We start from the raw sequence: 24,657 nt of genomic DNA, 5'->3' as shown, positions 1-24,657 counted from the left end.
TATCCCTAGAAGAGAGATTTGATTAGATTTTGTAGCTGTTTAGCCCGCTGCCAAGTTCTTTCCCTTTGCTACTCAAGTGTGGTCCATGGACTCAGCAACATCACCTTGGAGCTTGATGCAGGATTGAGTCAGACTCTGCATTTTACATATTCCCCATGGGGCTTCCCAGGTGATGCTAGTGGTAAAGAACCCACCTGCTAATGCAGGAGACAGACTATAAGAGGTGCAGGTTCAGTTCCTGGGTCAGGAGGATCCCCTGGAGGAGGGCATGACAACCCACTCCAATATTCTTCCTGGAGAATCCCATGGATAGAGGAGCCTGGTGGGCTACAATCCATGGGGTCGCAAAGAGCTGGACATGACTGAAGTGACTTAGCAAGCATGCATTGGGTTTTTCCTGGTGGCTCAGTAGTAAAGAATCTGCCTGCCAATGCAGGAGACACGGGTTCTATCCCTGAGTCAGGAAGATCCCTTGGAGAAGGAAATGGCAACCTGCTCCAATATTCTTGCCTGGAGAGTCCCATGAACAGAGGAGCCTGGTGGGCCACAGTCCATGGGTCTCAAAAGACTTAGCGACTAAATGACAATAACCAGGAAATTCATAGGAACGTTGGTTTTGAGAAGTGCTGCCTCAGGTCACCCTAAGGCCATCTAAAAGTGGGTGGGAGGGGGCAGTCACAAGATGCTTAAAATGCTGCGAGCCTCGGCAAGCTTGAGGGAGACCAGACTGGTCCAACAGGAACTGGATTTTCTCTGGAAGTTCCTGGTAGCTCCCGAGTCACCCAGAGTGGTTCAGAGACAATGCTGTTTCCTGGTTGTGTCACTGGTGCAAGGCCCTGCGGGGGACCCGCCCCTGGTGCGGGTGGAGAGAGCTGTCCCGGGTAGGGCTAGAGGGCTCCCCTCCCCCCAGAACGTGGAGAGAGCTTGGTCCCTGTCCGCTTAGTCTGGTCCGCGTTCTCTCTGTGGGTGGTTAGGGTGACTCTGGCCTCCTTCTGAATTGAGCTGTCCAACAAGCAGGAGAAAGGCTCTCTGATCATCTCAGAGAGGTTAAAAGCTCTGGCGGATTATGGACACAGCTGGGATTCGGGGAGGAAAGAGAGGGTGGGATGCATGGAGAGAGTCACATGGACACATGCATTGCCATGTACAATGGATTGTTATTGTTTAGTCGCTCAGTCATGTCCGACTCTTTGCGGCCCCATGGACTGCAGCACGCCTGGCTTCCCCGTCCTTCACCATCTCCTGGAGCTTGCCCAGATTCATGTCCATTGAGTTGGCGATACCATCCAAAATGGATAGCCAATGGGAATTTGCTGTGTGACTCAGGGAACTCATACCCGGGGCCTGGAGGAGTGGGATGGGGTAGGAGATGGGAGGGATGTTCAAGTGGGAGGGAACATAGGTAACCCTATGGCTGATTCATGTTGATGTTTGGTAGAAACCAACACAATATTGTAAAGCAACTATCCTTCAATTAAAAAATAAATAAATAAAAGCTTTGGTGGAACAGAAGGTCCAGATCCAAGGGTTCTGAAAGCTTTACCCACACTGTGTGGTCAGCCGTTCCAGGTCAGTGACTCCTGCCCTCTGCCCAAGGGGTATGTGACACAGACACCAGACCCAGCCCAGAAAAACAAAGGCATTGTGTTTTATTAATATGACCGCTCTCCTGAGGAGTGTTTCAAGGCACAAAACCCAGGCTAGAATCAAGTTGTTTTCCTCTATCTTCCCTGGGACTGGTCTTCCCACAGCATGAGACAAAAGGGACCCAATCTGCAGGCCGCTTATAGCATGAGGTTTGTAAATACTGTAAAATCAAACACTACTTTTGGCTTTTATTTACTGTAACTTGTTCACATCGCTCAGCACTGGAACATTTATCAGGGCTCCTTGGCCTTTGTTCTTTGGTCTTGCCGTGTCTTCTCTGCCCCGTCCCTCCTGCCTGCGCCCTGTCTGCCCCCTGACCCATCACTCCAGTGTCTTCCTCCACCCCTCCAGCCTCTCACGCTGCTCCGGGATCTTTTGAAATGTCTCCACTCCCTCCTCCCTCCCCGAACTTTCATTTCCTAAGGCCGGCTTCCTCACTCTCACCCCCGCCCTCCCCCGCCCCCACCTCTCAGGGCTATTTTTCTCTTCCCTCCCAAGATCCACCACAGAGTTTTTTCATTTCCCCCTTTTCTTTAAAGGCGACAGGAGAACGAGAGATTTCAGAGTCCAAGACAGCCTGCGTTAACATGGACAGTTGACTTTCTGAGTCAGAAACGCTTCTTCAGTGCCTTGGGTGGAGGCTGCCTGGTCCCTCCTCAGAGCAGGACGGGTGGGACGAAGACAGAGCCCCAGGTCCGTCCCCCCTCGCCTCCCAGCCCCATGTTCCCTCACCATCCCTTCCGCCCCAGCCCTTTCCTTCATGTCTCAGGACCCCCGCCACCAACACACACACTGGCCCCCTAGGTGCCCGGGGCAGACAGGTTTGTTCCTGCCTAAGACCCTGGGCGTCCTCCTCCAGCGTCCCTCCCTGCCCCCCAGCCAGCCTGCTCTGTGCTTCACGCCCCTAGGTGAGCCCTGGGAGACAGGAGTCTATTTTGAGGTGAAGGAGAGACAGCAGCAGTGGGGTTCCTTCTCAGGTGCAGCTCGTGGGCTCGGGAGGTGCCAGCAGCCGGCCCACAGTCGGAGGAGCAGGAAGCTCTCTCAAAGCCCCCCGCCACCCAGGGTCACGGCCAATCGGTCCATGAGGCGCTAAACAACGTTCTTGAGGGATGGGCGTCTCTCTGTGCCGCTGGGCAAAGCGTCTTCAAAATACAGAAAACCAAGAGGGGAAAGAAACAGAGCCCTGAAGAGACACCCTGGGAACCACGAAACAGTAGTTCTAAAGTCCACCATCTTCAGCTGGGCCTTCTCCAAGCGCCTTACAGAGGCTAAGACGTGCTTTCTTGGTTGCAGGGGGAAATGGAGGTTACACCCAAGAAAGCCAGTGAGGGATTTGTGAGAAACCCCACCATTTCCCAACAGTGCTTGGCTCTCAGTGTCTCCGCTTCTTTACGTCAGCCACAGGCGAGAGGATTAGCTGAGGAACGTTCGCTTGAGGGAGCATTGGCCAGGGGGGCCAGCCTTGCCCAGGCTCCGGGACCCCCTGCTGCTCCAGCCCTCCCCTTGCACCCCTTCCGTGCGCCCAGCTCAGATCTGTGCCTTCATCCTCCACCCAGCAGTGCCCACCCTGGCGGGAGAGGAGGTCAGGGGCCCACACACCCACCCTAGGGCGGGGGAGAAGCAGGACGTTCAGATAAACTAGAACAAGCCCCGCCAAGCCCAGCCCCGCCCTGCTGTTCCGTGTCCAGCGCCAGATGCGGACCTGCTTAGCTCCTCTCAGCGAGCATTTCTGAGATGAGGAGGGAGCCATGCTGACTTGAGGACAGGAAGCGTTTGGATTTCTTTTCCCTGCCTCCCGCTTCCCAACACCCCCGCTGCCTTCTTTCCGCACACCAGCTGAGGGGAGTAGAAAAATAACTATGAATATAAATCTCCACCTGAGTTCCTTTCACATCGACTAAGTAAGCAACTAACTTGCCAATAAATTACTATTTAAAAATGTGTGGACACATGGGCATATATATGCGTGTGCATATGAACATATACACACGCATATATATATACATGTATGTGTGTGTAGTTCCAAGCTTTTCTTCCTTGCCCCGTCCCTTGCAGGCAGGCAGCTTCAGACAAAAGCCTCCATCCCCTCCAGAGGGCCTCATCGGATCATGGGTGCCACGTAGTTGGCAGGGAAGAGGCCCAGCTTGTTGTGCAGGCGGCCGGTCCACCAGGAGGGGTTGGAGCTGTCCAGGACCTCAACCACCTCTCCGCAACGGAAGCCCAACTCGTCGTCCTCCAGGGCCTCGAAGTCGTACAGCGCCCGGGCCCATCGCACCCGCTGTTGGGGGAAAACACAGAGAGAGGCCCTGCTGAGCCCGGGCTGGCCAAGCTGGGCTCCGAGTCACCAGCACACACACGGAAGACAATCTGCTGGCCCTGTGGTCCAGACAAAGCTCTCCGTGAGCAGCCTGCCCCAAAGGCTGATGGATGGCTCTCGAGAGAGGTCTCAAACCCTGCTGCCACTGAAAGCAGACCTGGGTGCCTAGCCCTGAGCAACCTCTGAGCCTATCCCCCAAGGCCCCAAGGGGATCCTTGAGAGCTGCTCTTCCCTACATCAATAGCCAGTCTTCTTTATTTTCTTCAAGTGACAAACAGCACAGCATGCCCAGACTAACAGCCCTCGGTGCCAGCACAACCTCATCAGTGATAAAGGCAACAGATCTCCCTCTGCTAGAATGGCAGCCAGGAAATATGAGAACCGGGCAAGGCCCGACAGCCAAACTGAGAACAGCAGGCTGGATGATGCCAGCTGGGATTAGCTCTGCCGGGGAACTCTCGCCCCACCATCACTGGCTGGGTTCCCTCCACCTCTGTGTGAACTCCGTGCTGTGTGAGGCCTCTTCTGGAGGACCAACTGTCTCTCTGCTTGGCCCCTCGGTCTCCTCCACTGAGCCCAGAGAGGGCCGTTCACATACCCCAGCCACTTGGAGTTGCACTGGGTCAGTGTGTCTCCGGTGCATGAGGGCGGCATTCATTTCGGTGCTCATGCCCAGGCCACAGGGCCCATCGTTTATGTCCAGGCTGGCTCCACGGCGTTCCTAGAAACAGACGTGACGGACAGCCATCACCACACCGCTGGAAGCATCCCTCATGGGCTCCCCCAGCGCCTTGCTCTGATGCCATGGACACAGCCAGAGCTCCAAGAATACTTACTACAGAGGACAATAAACCCCAGATAAGGGAGAGAGGGTATAGGGTGACAAACAGACCGTAAGTTGTGAATATGATGCCAGATTTCACTCATTCAACCAAGGAATATTTATCAGGCACCTACCATGTGTCTAGGACTGTCTTAAGCATGGGGATGTGTATCTGGAAAGAGAAGGCCCCTGTCTTCAGAGAACATCAGTTCAGAGGGGGAACCGTATGCATTTCTGTGATGAGTGAGCAGAGAGAACTGTCTGAGTTGGCCTGGTGATCAAGGAAGGCTTCTTAGAGCAGGTGATGCTTGAACTCCGGTTTAAAGAGTAGAATTGACTAGGAAACGGCATTTCAGGCAGAAGGGACAGCAAATAGACTCAAAAGCATGAGAGAAAATGCAGTGAACCGTTCTGATAACTAGAGGAAGTACAACGATGCAGGGATATGTGTTTGCTTGGGGAGGGAGCAGGGGAGGAGGCTGGAGAGGCAGATCGGGGCAGCTCACGAAGGACTTTCTGTGCCCTGCTAAGCAATTTAGGGATGTTGTTATCTGGCTACATTGTCCATCTCAGTGAGCCACCTAAAATCCCATCTGGAACAAGGCGGGGGATAAATAAATAAATAAGCAAGGCTCCATTTCTGGCCTTAATCCGTTTTTCCTGTAGATCTCTACAGCCAGATGGGTTAAGGGGCACAAAAAGGTATGGAATTGTGCTGATAGGAAAAATGAAGTCATTGTTCACAGAGTCCTCAGGGTGTGTGTGTGTGTGTGTGTGTGTGTATGTACGTGATTTTGAGTGTAGGTGTATGTGTGTATGTGTGTATATGTGTGTGTATGTGTGTATGGATGTGTGCATGTGTATACGTGTTTATGTGTATACACACGTGTGTATGTACATGTGTATGTGTGTGTAGATGTGTGTTTGTATGTATATGTGTGTGTATGTGTGTATGGATGTGTGCACGTGTATAGGTATATGTATGTGTGTATGTATGTGTATGAGTGTATGTGCATGTGTATATGTGTGTGAATGTGTGCATGTGTGTATATGTGTGTTTGTGTACGTGTGTGTATATGTGGTTAAGCAGGGACTCATTTAATTCACAGAGACGTCTTTGCCAAAAGCAGTTTCCATGTTTCTGCCCTCTGAGGACCCAGGATCTTTTCTCTGGGCTCAGTGAGCCCAGAAGGGACCAGGGTTGGACCAGGACATTCCTCCCCTGACAGACGGTCCTGGGGCCACAACTGGCCCCCAACATTTATTTGTTTCAGTTGTCTCCGGCACTGTGGGGTTTTTCACACGATGAGTGGCAGTGGGGACAAGGCTGCTGAAGCCTGGGGGGAGAGCAGGTCCTCCTCACTCCCTGTGCCCACTTTATCCTTCCCAGGTACCTGATTAAAATGATGCTGCGGCATGTACCGCTGTTGCGCTGGCAGTGGGGCCGGGGGATACTGCGAAGGAGGGAGCAGGGGGTGATCCGATGGCTTCCTGTTCATCGAAGGCCGGATTTCTTCTCCCACAGCCCCACTCAGGGGATGGCCTCCCTGGGACCGCCGGTCCAGGCTGTTGCCCCGCTGACCCTGGGAGAGAACAGAGATGACACAGATCCATCCTCCTCCCACCTCTCCTGGCCCGACCCAGCCCTTCCAGCAACTATTCCCAGACTTAGCTCCTGACAGCTCCAAGAAACAGCTGATGGGGGTGGGAGCAGCTTAGAGAAAATCAATGGTTCAGATCATCATGTTTTCACAGTGGCTTGTGCATTCTCAGATTCTCCTGCTTTGGGAGTTTGGGTCTCTGGTTCATTCACTTTCCACCTGGTACCCATCTCGTCCCTTCCTCGTGGGCTTGTTTTTCTGTGTAATCAAGCTTAAATATTCCATTTTACTGACACAATGCCACCCCTCCTTATCGCATGTTGCCACACTGCTGGACATCCTATCCTCCTGATAAGCTCTGCTATTGACTTTGCATGATTTTGAACTGTCATTTATAGCCTGGTGATAAAGACCCAAACAGCAACGCTCTCACAGCACCATGGAAACCAGGCCTGCTGCTGGGCATGTAGGGAAAAAAACAAGACCTTTCTCCTGAATGCTACCACAACCTCATGACTCAGAGACACTTTCTTGTTATTTTTATTTAACAAACAATTACACAGAGCCCTGGGCTTAGCATATGCCAGGCACTGTTCTAAGCACTTGGCAAAATGAACTCATTAAATCCAGTTTAGTGCAGTTTTATGTTTCCTCTCTCATCTCTGCGTGCACATCTTAGTAAATGAGTATCTCTGTCCATTTCCTGGTTGAAAGAATTCACAAGGTCCGTATTAACCTTTGTTTTCCTTTTTGAACTTTTGTGTACATTTGGGAACACCCTTTTCTCCTTTGATTGTAACTTCTCAGGCTTAAAGTCAACCTGTTACTTGAAAGGGATGGTTTTCTTTACTTCTCCAAAGCACATGTTGCTTTGAAAAGTCTCAATGCCTTTTCAGATAACCTGTCTGTGGGTTTTCAACTCTTCCACTCAGTACTGGTTCCTATAATACCCGTCTCCTATAACCATGATATTTCCTTTGAAATATATTTTATAGATTGCGTGTATGTGTGAATTTACTTTTGGAATCAAATTAACATTTCCTTAGTGCCATCTGGGGACCAGAGTCTGTGGTGAGTGCTATGACTGTATCTCACTTATCCTCACCACAGTTCAATGAAGAAGGCATTATATTCTCTCCATTCTACAGATGAGAAAAACTAATGCTCAGAAAGTTTTCTTCACTTGACTGGGTAATCAGGATAGTTAGCAATGAAATCAGTTTTTAAAGCCAGGTCCGTTGGAGATGCATTTTTTAAAAGATTTTTTGATGCGGGACCATTTTTAACATCTTTGTTGGATTTATTGCAACATTGCTTCTTTTTATGTTTTGACTTTTTGGCCCCAAGGCACGTGAGATCTTAGTTCCCTGCCCAGGGATAGAACCCATACCTCCTGCACTAGAAGGTGAATTCTTAACCACTGGACTGCCACGGAAGTCCCTGGAAGTATTTTCTATTAAGACAATACTTCATGTTCCAAACTGTTCCAAGAGCAAGAATCCCACCTCCAGTTTTCTCCTCCAGTGCCCCCTGCTTCTACCCTCCACACCCCCAAATCCTGTCACAAAGCTCTACTTGCTGCATTAGTCCTGGACTCGAGGTTCTAATATCCCCATGTGTAGCCCTCCGGCTTCCTCCAAGTTACTTCATCCTTGGGTAGCTCCTGAGCTAGGCTGAAAACTGTGATACGGTAATGTCTGTGAATAATGAAACAACAGTGTCTATAACAAGAGCCCATGTATACTGAGTGCTTGGGGCGTGATTAGGAATGAAGTAAGGGATGGGCTATATCGTTCTCTAACCTTCAGAACCATCCTATGAAGTAGCTGTCACTATTATCCCAATTTTGTGGATGAACAAACTGAGAATTAAAGAACTTTTCAAAGTCACATACCTAGAAAGTGTTAAGCTAGGATTTAAACTGAGATCTCTGCTTTTCAGAATATGCAGGGACCTGCCCATCAAATACATGGTTTTAGGGGTTCACATAGGGACCCAAACCGCCCAGAATCTCTGGATTGGGGGTGATGGGGGCCAGCAGCATACCTGTTCCTCCCGGGTCCTATCCCTCAGAAAGATCTGCTTCTGTTTGGAGATGGAATTCTTCCTGTAGTAGTCCACCAGCTTGTTGAGGGATGGAAACTTCTCTGTCCACAGGAAGTAATTACCCTTGTTGTCTCTCATGACTTTGAAGTGCTGAACGTCGTCCTCATGCCTAAAGAGCAAGACAAATCCAAATCATGTATCACGTGGTGAGCATGTCTCTGCCTCCAGGCCCGACTGCATCCAGGGATGCTGGAGTTCTGTTTGGGCAGGAAGCAGAGGTGTGGGTGGCCGGCCCATCCCTGGGCAGGTGGGCTGGCCTAGTCAAACTCTAGGGGTGATTTCTGGGAGAGGCGGCTTAGGACTCAAGCTGAGCTAGAGGGGATTTTTTTTTTTTTTTTTTTGCCACGAGGCTTGCAGGATCTTTGTTCCTCTACTGGGGATTGAACCTCAGTCCACTGCAGTGAAAGCACCAAGCCCTAACCACTGGACCACCAGGGAGCTCCTGAGAGGAGGGTTTTTGGGGTTTTTTTGTTCTTTTTTACATGAGCAGAAAGCAATCTTTCTTCTGATACTGGAATCGCCCTTTTACAAGAAAAAAATATTCCAAGTGCTTTAAAGACTACAAGGTTGAGGACTTTTTTCACAATGTTTATTTGAAGCATGGCGACGCCTGAGACCTTACCAGGCTAAGAACTCTGCCAAGACTCAGAGGGGAGGAGTTTTTCAAGCCCTTCTTGTCTTTCAGTTAACAGAAATAGTCCAAACCAGCTCCTTTAAGTTCAAAAACTACCCTGAGAAATCTGTCACACTTTGTTCTCTACATAGCTGGGATCTCTTGGTTGGTCTTGTTTTGCATAAATAAGGTTACAAAGTAGTTTGAGTTGTTGGGGAAAAAATGTGCTGAGGCTCAGAGGTGGAGGGGCTTGATCAAGGTCACTGTTAAGGGCAGAGTTGAGGCAAGGACCCTGGTTCTCTAATTCCAGTCTAGTGAGCTGGGACTGTCACACCAAGCACATGTGCTAATTTTTTTCTCATGTTAACTTCTTTTATATCAGCACTTTTGACACCAGCTGAACTCAGAAGCGATAGAGCATGTTTGTACCAAGGGTGGAGAATTCAGATTTTATTCACTGAAAGAGGAGACTGGGCCTTTACTAACAGCCCTAGACATTTTCCACCACTAAGTCATTCTTGTTTGGATGTCAAGTTTTCTTGGTCAAATGGACATACATTTATATCTAAAAATAAACTGATGTTATTGCTATCAATTGCATGACCCAGCAGAAAGGTAAAAAATTTAGACTGTTGGAGAGTAAAGATAATTCTTTCTAAGGGGTGGATTTAGAGGTCTGTGTTCAGAGGGGACAGGCGTTTTGATCTTCCTCCTCATCTTATTTTCAGGGCACTACTCAGAGCAGGCAGACCTATGCAGTGACCTCTGCCTAACTACCTTGGGGTCATAGCCGACACTTGGCAATCAATCCTTGCTTGCCCTTCCCCTTTTGGCTTCAGTCACTCATATATGCTTTCTTTACTCCAGCACCACACGGCTCGACTCACAGTCATCACTCCCCACATCTGGGTGAGGAGGAGGGAATATTCTTGTGACACGATTATTCATCCACCATCTCTTAGTCAAAGAACTGGGAATGAGGAACATTAACTCTTTCACTCCCATGTACTGACAGGGTGCATGTCAGGACTGTGGTTGGTCATCTGGCCAACGGAGAGAGAGGGGCTGGACCACTGTCCTGAGGTCTGAGAAGGGCAGAGAAAAGGGTGTAACTCAAGGCTCCAGAGTCTCAGTCTAGTGTTTCAGACCCTCAACTAATCCTAAGTGATAGATAATTACAATTAGCTTTTAATTATCTGTGCCAGGACAGAAAGCAGATGTATAAATACATTAGTGATTTTGCTTTGGAATATATTAGACTACATTTCTGCAGAAGAGGTAAAACTGATTACCGTAATAATCACCATCACAAGAGCTTGCATAGCCTCAGTGGCAGGGAAGATCATGGCAGACATCAAAGCCCATCGTTTTTTGTAGAATTCAATTTAATCAAGGAATGATAAACCCTAATTCCTCACTGAAAAAGCCAGCCTCAACATGCAAACCAAGGGCACCAAGAGATGCCTTTCAATCTAACAAGTTGCTTGGTGTTGCCTCTAACTGTGGCCCTGAAGAAACAGGTTTGAGTTGTAAGATTTATTAATAGAGAAAAAGTTCATGAATTAAGACCTAACAAGTTTAGAGTTGGTGATACATTAATACTGGCCTGAGCTAAAATTTACCATCATCCAAGCTATAAAAAAGAAAGCTTTAGTTAAGGGAAATTAAGAGTTTGAGTCAGCTTGCAAGGGCAATGCTTAAGAGACCAAGCTATTCTTGAGCCTACTGGGGACACAAATGCATACAAATGCTTGACCCATTATTATTATTATTTTTAAATTTATTTCCTCGGTTGCACCAGGCCTTTGTTGCAGCATATGAGATCTTTAGTTGTGGGATGTGGGCTCTAGTTCCCTGATCAGGGAATGAACCTGAGCCCTCTGCCTTGGTGGCATGGAGCCTTAGACCCCGGACCACCAGAGAAGTCCCCTTAAGCCATTTTTTTTAAGTCCTTCCTACTTATTCCTTAAAGTACTTATCTTTAAAGTACCGCACTTTCTAAATAGTGATATGGCCTCCGTTTATTACCCGAGATTGGATTTAGGAACTTAAAGATGCATGCCTTTCAAGTCACATTGCAGAATCCAGACAGCACCTCCGGTCAGGTAACTTGCCAGTGAGGTTTCACCGCACAGGTTGTCGCACCGCTCCCTGTGCTGCTATTGCCATCCTTGCACTTTCACATGTGGTCACCAAGTCTGATGTGTGACTCGCCATCTCCAGCACGCTGACCACACGCCGTCTGTTCAGACTTGGGGCTTCTCTGTGTGGGGCTATGTCATGTTAAACTGAGTCATTTCCTCCCGAGGGGTGGGGTGCCACACACTGGCGAGACTTTGCTGTCAGAGTGCCCCCATCCCAGGCCTCCTGGGCTCTGCTCTGTCCCTGTCAGTTTCACAGCATTACAGAGGGTGGAGGTAGGCTTTCTTTCTGTGCAGCCACCTACGACTACGGATGTGTCCTATGGCGGTGCCTGGGGGTTTTGATTTTTCTCTGCCCTTCTTCAGACATGCATTGGTAGTAAAAGAAAATGCTAAGATTGCAACCCTGGACTTCCCTGGTGGTAGAGTAGATAAGAATCCACCTGCTAACATAGGCCACATGAGTTTGATCCCTTGTCTGGGAAGACTCCACATGCTGCAGAGCAACTGAGCCCGTGAGCCACGGCTCCTGAGCCCAGCACCTAGAGCCTGCGCTCCACAAGAGAAGCCCCTGCAATGCATCGCGAAGAAGAGGAGCCCCTGCTCACTGTAGCTAGAGAAAGCCCAAGTGCAGCAACGGAGACCCAGACCAAACAAAAATAATTAATCAAAAAAAAAAAAAAGATTGCAACTCCAAGATGGATGTGGACCTCTGGAAATTCTCTGTTCCTTCTCCCTTCCCATTCCCCTTCCACAGACACTCACCCAGCACCTGTTGGGTTTACATGGTGCTGTGAAACACACAGAGGTGAGGTTGATAAAAATCCTGTCTTTCCAGAAGCACCGGGGCTGGAAGGGGAGGCAGGTGAATGTATTGATACGTTGTGCCCGGGCCCCTTGCCACCATGCTCCTGAGGGATAGGTCATGTTTAAGAGGTCACCTTGTCGTTTTAGTGCTTTAGTAGGTCAGGGCGGAGTCAGGATTGGCCAGTACCTGACGGATATGGAGAAGTCCCCGGGGGAGCTCTGGCTGGCCCGGATGATGAAGCAACCAAGCTCCTTGCCCATCAGCAAGCTCTCTGCCTGGTGTCGTGAGAGGCCTTCGTGAAACCACCTATCAGGTGAGATAAAAACAGAGGATCTTGGTGAGATGCCAGACTGATGGGGTTTGGGAATAGGGAGGGAAGGAAGTCAGGGAGAGATGACCCACAGGGAGAAGGGTTGAGGAGAGACCCCAAGAGGGGCCAGGCGCTTTTGAGACCAAACAAACGCTCTAGCAGTTTCCAGGCAAGGCAAGTGAGTGTCCCCTTGAGGTACCTCCTGCCCTGTCCCCCCAGGAGAAGTCTCTCTCCTGCCTGCTTGGAAATCCTGAGTCATGGAAATGTGCCACTGCACAAAACGGGAGAGCGTGGGAGGGACTCACTGCAGCAGCGGCCACCTGCCAGTGGCTGTGAGAGGGACATCTCCAGAAAGGGACTGCAGGAGCAGAGCGTGCATTGGGAGGACAGGGACCCCTTCACGCTGGGATGGGCAGGGCCCTTGGGTGCTGGCTTCAGGCTGAGACCTTGGTGGCTGGGAAGAAGGGTCATAACCAAGGGTCTCTGGGTGGCGTGGGGCAGGAGTGGCTGTGCCTTGTCCCTGGCAGACGCTGTGGGGCACCCAGGGAGGTCCCCATGCATGCTTGGAAGTGAGCGAGGCTGGCGGTAGCCAGAGAGAGGCTTCTACCCAGCCAGCTCCCGGGCCTTCTCTAAGAAACCCTGCTGGAAAATAACCTTTGCTGTGGAAAGAAGGAACCGAGGAGAAACTGCTCTTTCAGGTTAGCAGTCAGGGTGGTAGCCTTTGGAAGTGTTGCTACAGGCGGTGCAGTGAATGTGAAAAAGGCTGAGCACTTGCACGCAGGCAAGACAAACAGTGTCTCCAGCCGCAGGGCAGGAGGCCAGGAACCTCTCTCACCCTCGCGGAGCAGAGCAAGTGTTCGCAGTTCCTCGGTGGCCAAGGGTGGGGTGGGGGCGGTGTCCCTTTGCTGCAGCATGGCTACCTAATCACTGCCCCCGGAAGGCGAGTATGCGTGTCCCTTTAAGGTGAGCGTCCAACAGGTCTCTGTGAGCCCTTCCCTTGTGCCCTTTGGAACTTAGGAACTGAACCGACAGAGGTGGTGGGAGGATTATCCTTTTTCCAGACCTGGGACTGCAGCGGAAGGTTGGTCAGGATCTGAGGGGCCAGAAACAGGGTTTCTGACTGTCATCTGCCTGGAGATCCTGCTGGAGTAGGTGCCATACGAACCTACGGGACTGACGAGTGGCCACCACAGCAATATAATGGGGAGGGGAAAAGAATGGGACCCCCCTCCACAGCAGCCTTCCTCAGAGGAAGTCTCTTGAAAGAGGGAGCAACCAGAGAGGGAACTGTTTAGAAAATACACCCTTGTCCTCTATCTGGGTTTTGTTGAAGTCACTTGAAAGAAGTGACTTCTTTCAAGACTTACAAAAATGTCCACACGCTACTTGTGAAATGAGTGCCAGAGTTTCATATTACACATCGGTTCCAAAGCTATTCATTCACTGAACAGCTTTTATTAAACATGTACTGTGTGCCGGGCCCTCTTCTGAGGCTGTAGTGAACGTAGTGGTGAGCAGAACAGACAAGCACCCTCATGGAACTCACATTCTAGTGGGGCAGACATATCATAAACAATGAAGTAATTAGAATATGGAGTCAGCTGATGTGATGCTATGGGGAAAATGAACACAGAGCAGAGGTGGGGAGGGGGCAGTCACTTAAAATGTGGTGGTGGGGAGGGCGGCGTTCTAACCCCAAAGGAGATGGGGGAGGGGAGGAGGAAACAGCAAAGGAGACGGGGAAGGAGAAGCCAGGGAGGTGGGAGGAGATCCAGGAGGAAGAATGTCCCTGAAGCCCAGTGAAGAATGTGACGGTGCTGAGATGATGGCCGACAGTTGACCACTGGGACCCGCAGTTCACTGGGACCTTGATAAAAAGGTTTCCAAGGAGTCATGGGGCTTCCGGGGAGAACAGGAGGAAAGGAATTAGAGACGGCGAATATAATGATTCTTTGGAAGAAGTGGAGTCGTAGCGGGAAGGGGATTTGGGATTAAGGGTTTTGTTGTCTGGTTTCATGTTTGGTTTTTTTGGTAAGCCGGGGAAAATCGCAGGATCTTTGTTTGCCGCCGGGTATGAGCCAGCAGAGAGGCAGGAAAGCTGATGTGGGAGAGAGGGGAGGACTTCTGCTTGAAGCACAGACGGTTCTTTCCAAACAACTGCAGGAAAGGCAGTGTCTGAGCAGTTGCGGGATGTGGGTGGAGGCAGTGAGTCAGGACGGGTGGCATAGACGGGCTTTTCTGGGGGCCTCCGCTGTCCTGGAAGCCAGGCGGTCGGCTGAGAGTGTGTGTGGCCAGGGGTGGGTGGAGGAGCTGCAGGTGTTCCTTGCTCACCTAGAAGGTGACAGGGCAGCCTCAAGGGCCCCCTGGCTGAGGTCGGTGGTCATTCTGCTGGTTCAGTGGTCAGTGCTGATTCTCTGTGAGTGGTACGTTTGCACCTCACCAGAGTCACCAACACCGCTTTGGTTTTCTAACAAACCTTTGCTCTTCGGCTAGACCCTGACTCTCAGACAAGATTAGATTTCTATCTAACCCTTGTGGTCAATTCTTGAGACGCACATGACCCAATCTCAACTTTTCGTTTCCTCTATATGGAGGGAATTTCCCCAACCTCTCTCACTGAGTGCGAGCATGGTTTCGGGAAGCTCACGGTTTCGAGAGCTTCATCAAGTCATCCTGGAACTGGGATGGAGGGTGGGTTGGGAGATAGGGGAGAAGAGCTCTTGAAGCAGCAGCTGTGGGGGTGGGGTGGCCGACAGCGCCCCCACTGGAATTCTTGGAAACGCCATGGTTACAATCAGAGATGCCTTTGGTTTATAAATTTAAAATAGGCGATACTTGCACATGGTATCAAATTCAAAAGAGAACGCCGTGAAATGCAAATCTCCCTCCCACCCCTGGCCTTCAGCTGCGTGGTTCCCTTTCCAGAGGCGACCGTTTTTGACAGCGTCTGGGCTGTGCACGGATAATTTTAGTGGCTACTGAAAAAGTAAGGGGAGTGTGTGTGGGCAGGCCTATCTCCACAGGCTGGAAATACTTACTCAGGAAACTCGATTTCTATAAAATTCTTGGGCACATATCCTTCTTGGCTCCCAAGCTCCGCCTTGAACCACTCCCCTTGGTTACTTAGGATCTACAGGGAGGAGAAGGAAGGATGAAGTCACTGAGGGGAGGACACCAAGAAGCAGGAGAAATGGGCTGCAGGGCAAAGAACCTATGCCCCCCAATCCAAATTCCACCCAATCCAAAAGAACAAAGGCTTTTGAAGTTAGAGGAAAATAAGTCAAAGAAGGCTTCCCAGGTGGTATAGTGGTAAATAATCTGTCTGCCAGTGCAGGAGACATAAGAGACAAGAGATTGATCCCTGGGTCTGGAAGATCCCCTGGAGGAGGAAACGGCAACCCACTCCAGTATTGTTGCCTGGAGAATCCCACAGACAGAGAAGCCTGGCAGGCTACAGTTCACAGGGTCACAAAGAGTCAAACACGACTGATCAACTAAGTGCGTACACACACACACACACACACACACACACACACACACACACACACGCGCGCCAAAGAAACCACAGGACCACTGGAGGGGGAGCAGCAGGCTTATCTTTGGAGTTTGGCCTCTCTTGTCCCCAGGCTATTTTTGTACACTTGGGCCACCCCCTCATGTGACTCCACCCTGGTGTGGCCTCCCAAACTCAGTGCTCAGGGGCTTCTCCGAACCCTTCTTCTCCTGTTTTGAAAATTTGTGTCTCAGATCTTAGCACTTTAAGCTCCTTATCTAGGCAGGTGGTTCTCTGCCAGGTAACTGAGAACCTTTTACAATTTTAATTTGTTCTTTTTTACACTAGCGGATTAAAACTTAAACATCAAGTGGGGGCTAGCTTTGAAAACAGTAACTCTTTGTGTTCATATTCCATGTTTGCACAATTTGGACATAACTCAAGATACCCGGAATATCTCTTCTAAATTTGTTTTTAGACCGCGATCATAGGCAAAACCAGAAGTTTTTTCTCATTACTATAAGGTCTTACCTTGACCATGACCCCAAATGTTATCACCTGCCTTGATTACTTATATGACTCTCCAGACTTGGTTCTATGTGGCTTCTGGTCATTTCAGAAAACCTCCTATCATCAAAAGACAAATACTTGACTTCCTCTCCACCCTCCCCTACTGAGAATATTTCTAAAATATGTAGCACAGACTCAAACAATAATTCAAAATGAAGATGGCAGAACAAAAAGATGGGAAGAACCTTGACGATGTCATGGAGCTACTGAATTAGCTACTTAGGAGTCCTCCAACGCCTGGACTTTGTATGAGAAATTATAAATCTTTGTTACCATTTTTATGACCAACCTAGATAGCATATTGAAAAGTAGAGACATTACTTTGCCAACAAAGGTCCGTCTAGTCAAGGCTATGGTTTTTCCAGTGGTCATGTATGGATGTGAGAGCTGGACTGTGAAGAAAGCTGAGCGCCGAAGAATTGATGCTTTTGAACTGTGGTGTTGGAGAAGACTCTTGAGAGTCCCTTGGACTGCAAGGAGATCCAACCAGTCCATTCTAAAGGAGATCAGCCCTGGCATTTCCTTGGAAGGAATGATGCTAAAGCTGAAACTCTAGTACTTTGGCCACCTCATGCGAAGAGTTGACTCATTGGAAAAGACTGATGCTGGGAGGGATTGGGGGCAAGAGGAGAAAGGGACGACAGAGGATGAGATGGTTGGATGGCATCACTGACTCGATGGGCGTGAGTCTGAGTGAACTCCGGGAGTTGGTGATGGACAGGGAGGCCTGGCGTGCTGCGATTCATGGGGTCGCAAAGAGTCGGACACGACTGAGCGACTGACCTGAACTGATCTGAGGCCATTTTAAGTTTGTTTCTCATAGCTGAAAACGTCTTAACTGATGGAAGAGAAATGATAAAGAGGAAAGAAGATGGATAGGAAAGCTTACTCGGAGCAGGGACCACCTGGGTTGCCCAGGTGAGTTACTAGGCAAAGTCTGATGACAAAATAAGTACTTCTGGGGCGTGGGGAAGTGAGGTGCACTCTTGGGACAGAACTCCTCAATCTGGTGGAAGTTTAGATTGTGACCCCAGGAGTAGAGAGAGGGGAAACCAGGGCTACAGGGCCTTGTAGCCCACGTTCAAAAGTCTGGATTTCTATCTTGAAATGTACGGGGAGCCATCAAAGGATTTTCATCAGGGAAACAGCACAGTGAGAATCAGTGTTAAGAAAAGCGTGGGGTATCACAACTTGAAGATGGACTGTGGGGGTGAAGTCAGGGGAGAGAGTGTAGGAAGAGGAGCGTAGCCATCCAGGCATAGACGAAGGAGATCTGGGCTAGGTGGAAGTGAGGACAGATTTCAAAGGAATCAGGAAGCACAAACGGGCAGGATTTCGTGACTGTTCGAGGAGCTGAGGGAGAAGGGGATTCTGGGATGGCTCTGGATTTCTGGCTTGGGAGACTGAGTGGGTGGTGACGCTTTTACCAAAATAGAAAAGACAGGAGGAGGAACAGGTCTGAGGGAAAGCTCATGGACCTCAGATCGCCTGCGGGTGAATCAAGTTGCCCCTGGGACCCTCAGAGAAGGAAAGCTCAGGGAGCACTGGAGATGTGTGTCTGGGTTCAGCAGTGAGGTGAGGGCTGGAGCTGGATTTCAGAGTCATCCAAAAAAGTGGGTGGACTTGAAGCCTCTGGTTTCTGCCTCCCAGAGACGGGAAGAGAATTGAAGAGAGCAATGGAATTGAGAAGCAGTGATGACCTAGTTCTAATACCACTCCTGAGTTTGGAAGGAGAAGCCCTTGGTCCTTGGGTCCTTGGTTCCCTAGATGTCTGACCTCAGGCGAGTCAATTATCATCTGCAAAATGGGGGCAATAATAACTGGCAGCCCCTTCACGGAGCTGATGCAAGGATCAAATGCTCCCTCATCCTTGGACGTCCTCCAGAGAGTACAGGCTGTGTTTTTAAATATAATTCTGTCCAACGTGATATTCTTATGAAGGAGAACTCCAGGTCTGAAGGACACGGAGGGTTGATAAGTTCTTTAAAGTGTTCTATGTGTATGTTTTGAATGTGATCATTTGTTCTGAAGAAATAAAAGTGTGTCCCATATTTGAGTTCTAGAATTGCTGAGAAAAGGAAACTTTATAGTTTCTAACATCAAATGTGACTGTTGGTATCGCTAAGGACGTGCGGGTATGTGTGTGCCGAGGAGGGTGGCGGGGGTAGGGGAGCAGGAAATCTAGGTCAAAAGAAGAACTAGGAAACTCGGCACCAGGGCATCGTCATCACATAAAAAACACAAGGGCATTTTACTCTGTGCCATCTCCCCCAAATTTCAAGGCTCTGGAATTCCTTTCTCCCATCACATGGGAAGACATGTGGGTTGGGGAGCAAATGTCAAATACCAAGGTGAGCAGGGATGAAGTAAAAGAGACCATTTGGAAGTGGGCTCATCGCAGTAGGAATTACATTTTGCACTTAGCTCTCTGACCCAAAACTGGCTGTAATTTTAGTAATCGTGGCTCATACTCATTTACACCCTGTAGCCACCGAAAGATTATCCCACAATGCCGTCCATTTTCCTCACCATGTGATACTTGGTCTGCCTGACATTGTGTTCCCAAAGAGGCAAATTTATAGGCTTTTTATGATGTATAAAAGGCAAGGGTTTAAAAAAAAATCTCATTTTCAGCAAATAAGAGTCTTTGGGGGGGGGGTGGTGGTGGTTTCCTCCCGCCGTTGTTGGCAGGGCTGGTACTTCCTGTCCCTCTCATCTCTCCATCTCCTCCGTTTCTCTATCTCTTGTCCCCATCGTGCAAACCTGCGCAAGGAGTTCAGCCTAAACCCATGAGGTTTTACCCTCAACTTCGCTGTAACTTAACTCTTACAGTGTTGCCTCCCGGAATCATTTTCTGGGTTACGTGGCCTGAGAATAAGTTAGACGTGGGAAGAGGACAAAATGTACGGCTGGAAGAATTTCAAAATTGGATGAAATTATAGCTCTTAGAGGCATAGCAGAAATCAGAAGTGTTGAAGAAGTTAATTATGTAGGACTAACTCTGGGGGCTCTTTGGTCGCTGTTTTAGGGGAAAGAAATGGGGTCGTGTTAGATGAATTGCAGAAGCACATAGAGATGGCCTGGCTCAAGAGACATTTTTTAATAATGACCGGCAGGTTCGAGTGGGAAGTGTAACCGGGTGCTGTGTGCGGCTGCAGGTGGAGAGGTCGTGATACGCACACGAAACATTCAACCCCTGACTTTTGGAATGTTTCTCTTACAGGAGAAGTGGGATCCAGTCATGTGGCTAGAGTTCCATGTCTGCCATCTTGTTTACCATTCTGGGATCAGCATCTAGTGAGCAACTGCTGTTTGCACTTGGGTGCTGGGAATACAGAGATGAATAAGCTGGGGCCTACACCCTGGGGACCTCACAGACTGCAGCAGGCAGCTGGTGATGAGCAAATCAGACAGTTTTTGTATCTTCTAATGAAAAAGTCTGTTTAGTGTTTTAGAACTAAAGGCATAACATGAAAGAGCACTCAGGAGTGCATTGCTGGGGTAGTCAAGAACTGGCCTTGAAAACAATTTCTAAAAAACCCCCAAGAAACAGAACACCAATTTCTAGGCTCCTGGGGCTTGCTACCCATATCTGGAGGAGACAGTTGTACGCAGAGGCCCACAGGTGGGCCCACTGACCACCATGATACAGACCTTCCATGAGACTCAGCCAACAAGCCCCGTCCCTTTTCCTCTTTACCACTATGGGTGCAATGGATAGAATTTGAAAGGAAGGAAGGGTTTGGCTTTCTGATAGAATTCTAAATGAGTGTGCAGAAACACAGTGTAACAACTCAAGAAATATGTACTGAGCCCCCATCTGGGGCCGTGACTTGTGTCAGGTGCTGGGAAGACACAAAGATGAAGCCGGCAAGACTCTGCTCTCAGACCAGCGGTGGGATGACCCACTCATTCATTCGTTCATTGACTCTTCCTCACCTTTCTGCAGGCCCAGCCCCCACCCCCGTAGAGCTCTGGGGAGTGAAGCAGCCACTGTGAGACCAGACAATCAGGATGGCATGGGGGGAGAGCAGCAGAGGTGGTGCTTCCGTGCAGAGAGCGGAGCTCGCCTGCTTGTAAATAGGGTGTGAATGCCTTGAGCAGAGTGTGTGAAATGCCATGGAGGAGCTGAAGAGGGCATAACGAGTTTACTGGGGTAGTGGGGGGTGGGGAGGATTCATGAGGGTTCCCCGGCAGAGGTGGTCAAAGGCATGTGTGCAGAAGAAGGACATTCAGAGTACAGGGAGAGCCTGAAAAAGGACAGTGTGCATATTGCAGTGTGACTTGGGCCATTTCATACACAAAGATGTGTGTGTGTGTGTGTGTGTATACATGTTCTTGCACTTGAGCATGATGAGGTTGGGTGGTAGGTTGAGCTCAGATGGCTTAGATTTCCATCCACTGGTCACAGGGAACCACTGAACACTTCTGAGGAAGGAAGTAATATGATCCAATTTATCTTCTAGAAAGATCCCTCTGGGTCTAGTTTTTAAAATAAAGGAGGAAGAGAGAGGAGAGAATGGGGTCAGTCAAGGGGATGTGGCAATAGTCTGAACAGTCAAGGGCAGAATGGGTGATATTGACAATATGGGGATCATTTATGGATCATCCGGTTTCCTTTTAACTGGTACCAGGCTCCTCTCCGGTGAAGATGTGGGTTGCTTGGGAGACAGGATAAAAGGGAAATATTCAGAGTGGAGTACAGTGTTTCTGGGTGGGACAGGGCTCCTTTCAGATGCAAGGAGGGACAGTTAGCAGTTTCAAGTCCTATAGGTGTTTAGCAGGACATTCTACACTCAGGAGGTCACTGGTGGACTTTAACGAAGTGTTGGGAGTAAGAGTCAGATTCCAGAGGGTCTAGTGGAGTGAATGGGAAGTGAGGAAGTGGAGACAGCCAGCACAGAGAACTTCCCCAGTGTGGCCATGAAGGAGAGGAAAGAAATTAGAAGCTGAAGCAGAGTTGAGGAAAGATTTTTGCTTTTTGTTTTTCCTTTTCTGGAGAATAGAGAAAACTTAAGCCAGATGATTTGGTTTGAAATGGGAGGTGAGGATGGGACTTGCCCCCACACCCACCTCCCAGGGGCCTCTTTTGGGTGAGAACACTGCAGAGTGGTTGATAACCGCATGGTCACAGTACCCAACAGGGAAGGGAGGGACTTCTCACCTTGTCCCAGACCCCTCAGTGACCTTGGTAAGGTCCTGAAGAAGTGAGGGTCACTTTTTCCTGGGTCAGGAGCCCAAGCAGTATTTTGACCTTGAGAAGCTCCAGCATTGAAGGCGTGCTCTTGGGAGCCACATTGCCAGATCTTGCACAGTGAGGGCAGTTATGTAAACACTCGGAGTGGGGAATGCATGGACGCTAAGTTGCTTTAGTCGTGTCTGACTCTTTGCGACCCCATTGACTGCAGCCCGCCAGGCTCCTCTGTCCATGGGATTCTCCAGGCAAGAATACTGGAGTGGGTTGCCATGCCCTCCTCCAGTGGATCTTCCTGACCTAGGGATTGAACCTGCCTCTCTTACGTCTCCTACATTGGCAAGCAGGTTCTTTACCACTAGCACCACCTGGGAAGAGGGCAGGAAGGGGATTGTTCAAATTCCACCTGGTTTGTGCCCTGCGGACACTTTCCGATTCCCCTGCTCACGTGTGACAAGGCTATTTCCATAGTAAGCTTTTATCTTAATGGAGAGACAACAGTGGCTACATGGACTGCTGAGGATTGGGGATCAGGCTATCCGAGGTGCTCAGAGGCCACGGTGCATGGGTGCCACAGACTCTCCCATCACTTCTTTAAGGGCTTGTGCTATTTGGCACTCTGAGATGCAGAGTCCATGCAAGTGTGGCGCATGGAATGTGGAAGAAGTCCAAGGCCTCTTCAGCTCAGCAAACTGCCACTACAAGTCAAGTGCGGGTGGAAGACAAGCTTTGAGAAACCCCAGAGTGGCCAGGTGTGAGTGGCCTTCACTGACCTGAGTTTCCTCCAGCAGCCTTTCCAGGCGTCCCCACCCACACCTTCCTCCTGTTCCAGCCGTGCTGAGCCTCCTAATGCTGACCAGACTCTGCCTGAGCTTGACCATCTCTGAACTTTCACCAAAAGCCTGACTCACCTTTACTGCTTTCCCTGACAACTGACGTTGCCACCCCTTCCTACAACCCCATCTTTCAAGGTGGGATCCTTGTCCCATACCTGTGCTCCTGAGCACTTAGATAAAACATCTATGAGAAGCCCTGCACACGGATGTATTTCCCACTCCAGACCACAAGCATCTCAGGACAGGGATTGTGGCTTATACAATCAGATTTCCTTCACCCCACCTGGTGGTTAGTGCACGGGTGCTCAGAAGAAACCATTTTGGTTGAGGTGAATTTTGGATTTTGAAAGAACTGTTTGTGTTTCTTGAGAAACAGTTTAAGCAGTTCAACTGTTAGATTAACTTCGCGATTAGACCAGAATAACCTAAACTCTCTCTGGCTCTCCTGGGCCCCATGTCACCTACCTTCAGAACATCGCCAGCGTGGAAGCCCAGTTCATCTTCTCCCGAGGCCATGAAATCGAACTTGGCAATGGCTTCCATGTTGTAATGTGAAGCTGGAAGAGAAATAATGTGGTCATTGTGTTTTCTGCCAGAAGGGCAGTCCTAGCGGTTGGTAGTGGAGGATCCAATGTCTCCAGGCTGGAGAGGGAGGTGCAGGCACACAGGAAGGGTTTTTGTTTTCAGAAAGAGCTGCCTGAGCCCCTAGGATCCGTTTTCCGACATCGTTCTCTGAATCTCCAGATGCCAGGAACAGGAAATGAAGGCCAGTGACCGCCTTCCCCCTCTCCTTTCATCCCCATTTGCAGTCCTGGCCTGTGATCATTTCTGGGGCATCTCTGTTTCCGGTTGATAAGGACAGAAGACTCGCTATCATTGCTACCTTGGGGCCTGAGGGGCTGGAAGGACTGCTCTGTAAACACTGTCCCTCGGCAGCTATATTTAACCAGCCGGTGTTAATTAGACAGATGCCATTTTCTCTTTTACATCTGAATCATTTAAGAGAATTAGACAGCTTTGGTCAGTGGGGAACTTAGCCATCTTCTACATGGTTTGAGAGTAGAAAGCATTCTCGTTTTAGACCTGGGAGACTCAGATTCCAACTTTTATTATTATTATTATGGAAGCCAACATGGTTTTGGAAATTTTCATTTTCATGCCTCTGAACTGAGTGAAAATATTGGCCCCTCTTAATAATATGTGAGACCTGTATAAAGATAAATAAGTCAACTTACGAATGAAATATAGTTGGGTTTTTTAGGAGACAGTGGGGTGTAATAGAAAGAGAGAAAAGTCCTGGTTTTGTTGATGGACAGCTGTGTGAGCTTGAGCAAGTAAACCTCCTAGAGTCTCAGTTTCCTTGTTTGTAAAAGGGTGATCATAATGTTCAGTGGAGAAGGATGTAAGATGAAATTAAATAATAGACACCAGATGTTATCCAAGACAAAACCGAGTTTGAATAATTTTGTAGAATGAATTTATCCTCAGCAAACACAGTCTAACCAAAAGCCGCAATAATTTTCTTCTGATTTTCCCCACCTCCTATAAAGTTTTCTCTTTGAAATTTGATGCTTATTCTCCATGACCCTCAAGTTCTTTGGTTCTCTGCTCACTGTCAGGACACCGTCTTGAACGCTGCTGTTTGGCATTAATGTTTTGCAAAATTTGTCTTAAGTATGAAACCCTGTAGCTCAGAAACCCTCAAACTTAACTGACTTTCTATGACCAGTAAACTGGGACCACATGTGTCCTCTCAGTGGGAAATTCTGCCCAAGTGAGGAGATTTAGGTAAATTACGAAGGTGGTTGCGGGTGGGAGGGGCTGACTTGCATAGATCAGGGGATTAAAGCTGACTGCTGCAGCAGTGATAGCAAGGGGCGCCTCCTCTGATTCTCCACATTTGCTTGGTCTTCCAAAGGCCATTTGTAGGGATGAGCATGACAAAGCCCAAAGACATATTAAGCAAAAAATATCTCAGGAGCCAAAGTGAAATGTCATAGCTCACTGCCTGAGCTTTATCACCAGCCAAAACTTATTTCCAGACTCAAAATCTATATACTTTTCATGAACTTTCTTCAAGATCTGTCCATCTAAGGCAAATTAAAATTTTTGTGACCCGGGATGACCCACTCAACAGGAAGGAGTACTCTGTCCTCCTGGGTGAAAGCTAAATGCTTTTGCTGATTGGATTCACCCCA

General features: G+C 49.1%; 1 protein-coding gene across 3 annotated transcripts in view; it reads right to left on the bottom strand.

Annotated features, from left to right (window-relative positions):
• Positions 1-1,815: 1,815 nt before the first annotated feature.
• Positions 1,816-24,657, bottom strand: part of GRAP2 (GRB2-related adaptor protein 2) — a 67,860-nt gene continuing 45,018 nt past the window's right edge. For all 3 annotated transcript variants that reach the window (XM_010833741.1, XM_010833739.1, XM_010833740.1), the window contains 7 exons: positions 22,925-23,016; positions 15,405-15,496; positions 12,243-12,362; positions 8,435-8,603; positions 6,182-6,370; positions 4,563-4,685; positions 1,816-3,925 (listed from right to left, as the gene is read on the bottom strand). In XM_010833741.1, the coding sequence (XP_010832043.1) occupies positions 3,746-3,925; positions 4,563-4,685; positions 6,182-6,370; positions 8,435-8,603; positions 12,243-12,362; positions 15,405-15,496; positions 22,925-23,002 (951 nt within the window). In that variant the 5' untranslated portion in view covers positions 23,003-23,016 and the 3' untranslated portion in view covers positions 1,816-3,745. The remainder of the gene's footprint in view (positions 3,926-4,562; positions 4,686-6,181; positions 6,371-8,434; positions 8,604-12,242; positions 12,363-15,404; positions 15,497-22,924; positions 23,017-24,657) is intronic.

This window comes from Bison bison, unplaced genomic scaffold, assembly GCF_000754665.1.
Source record: "Bison bison bison isolate TAMUID 2011002044 unplaced genomic scaffold, Bison_UMD1.0 scf7180017863885, whole genome shotgun sequence".
NCBI lineage: Eukaryota > Metazoa > Chordata > Mammalia > Artiodactyla > Bovidae > Bison > Bison bison.
This window is presented reverse-complemented; position numbering and strand designations above follow the sequence as displayed.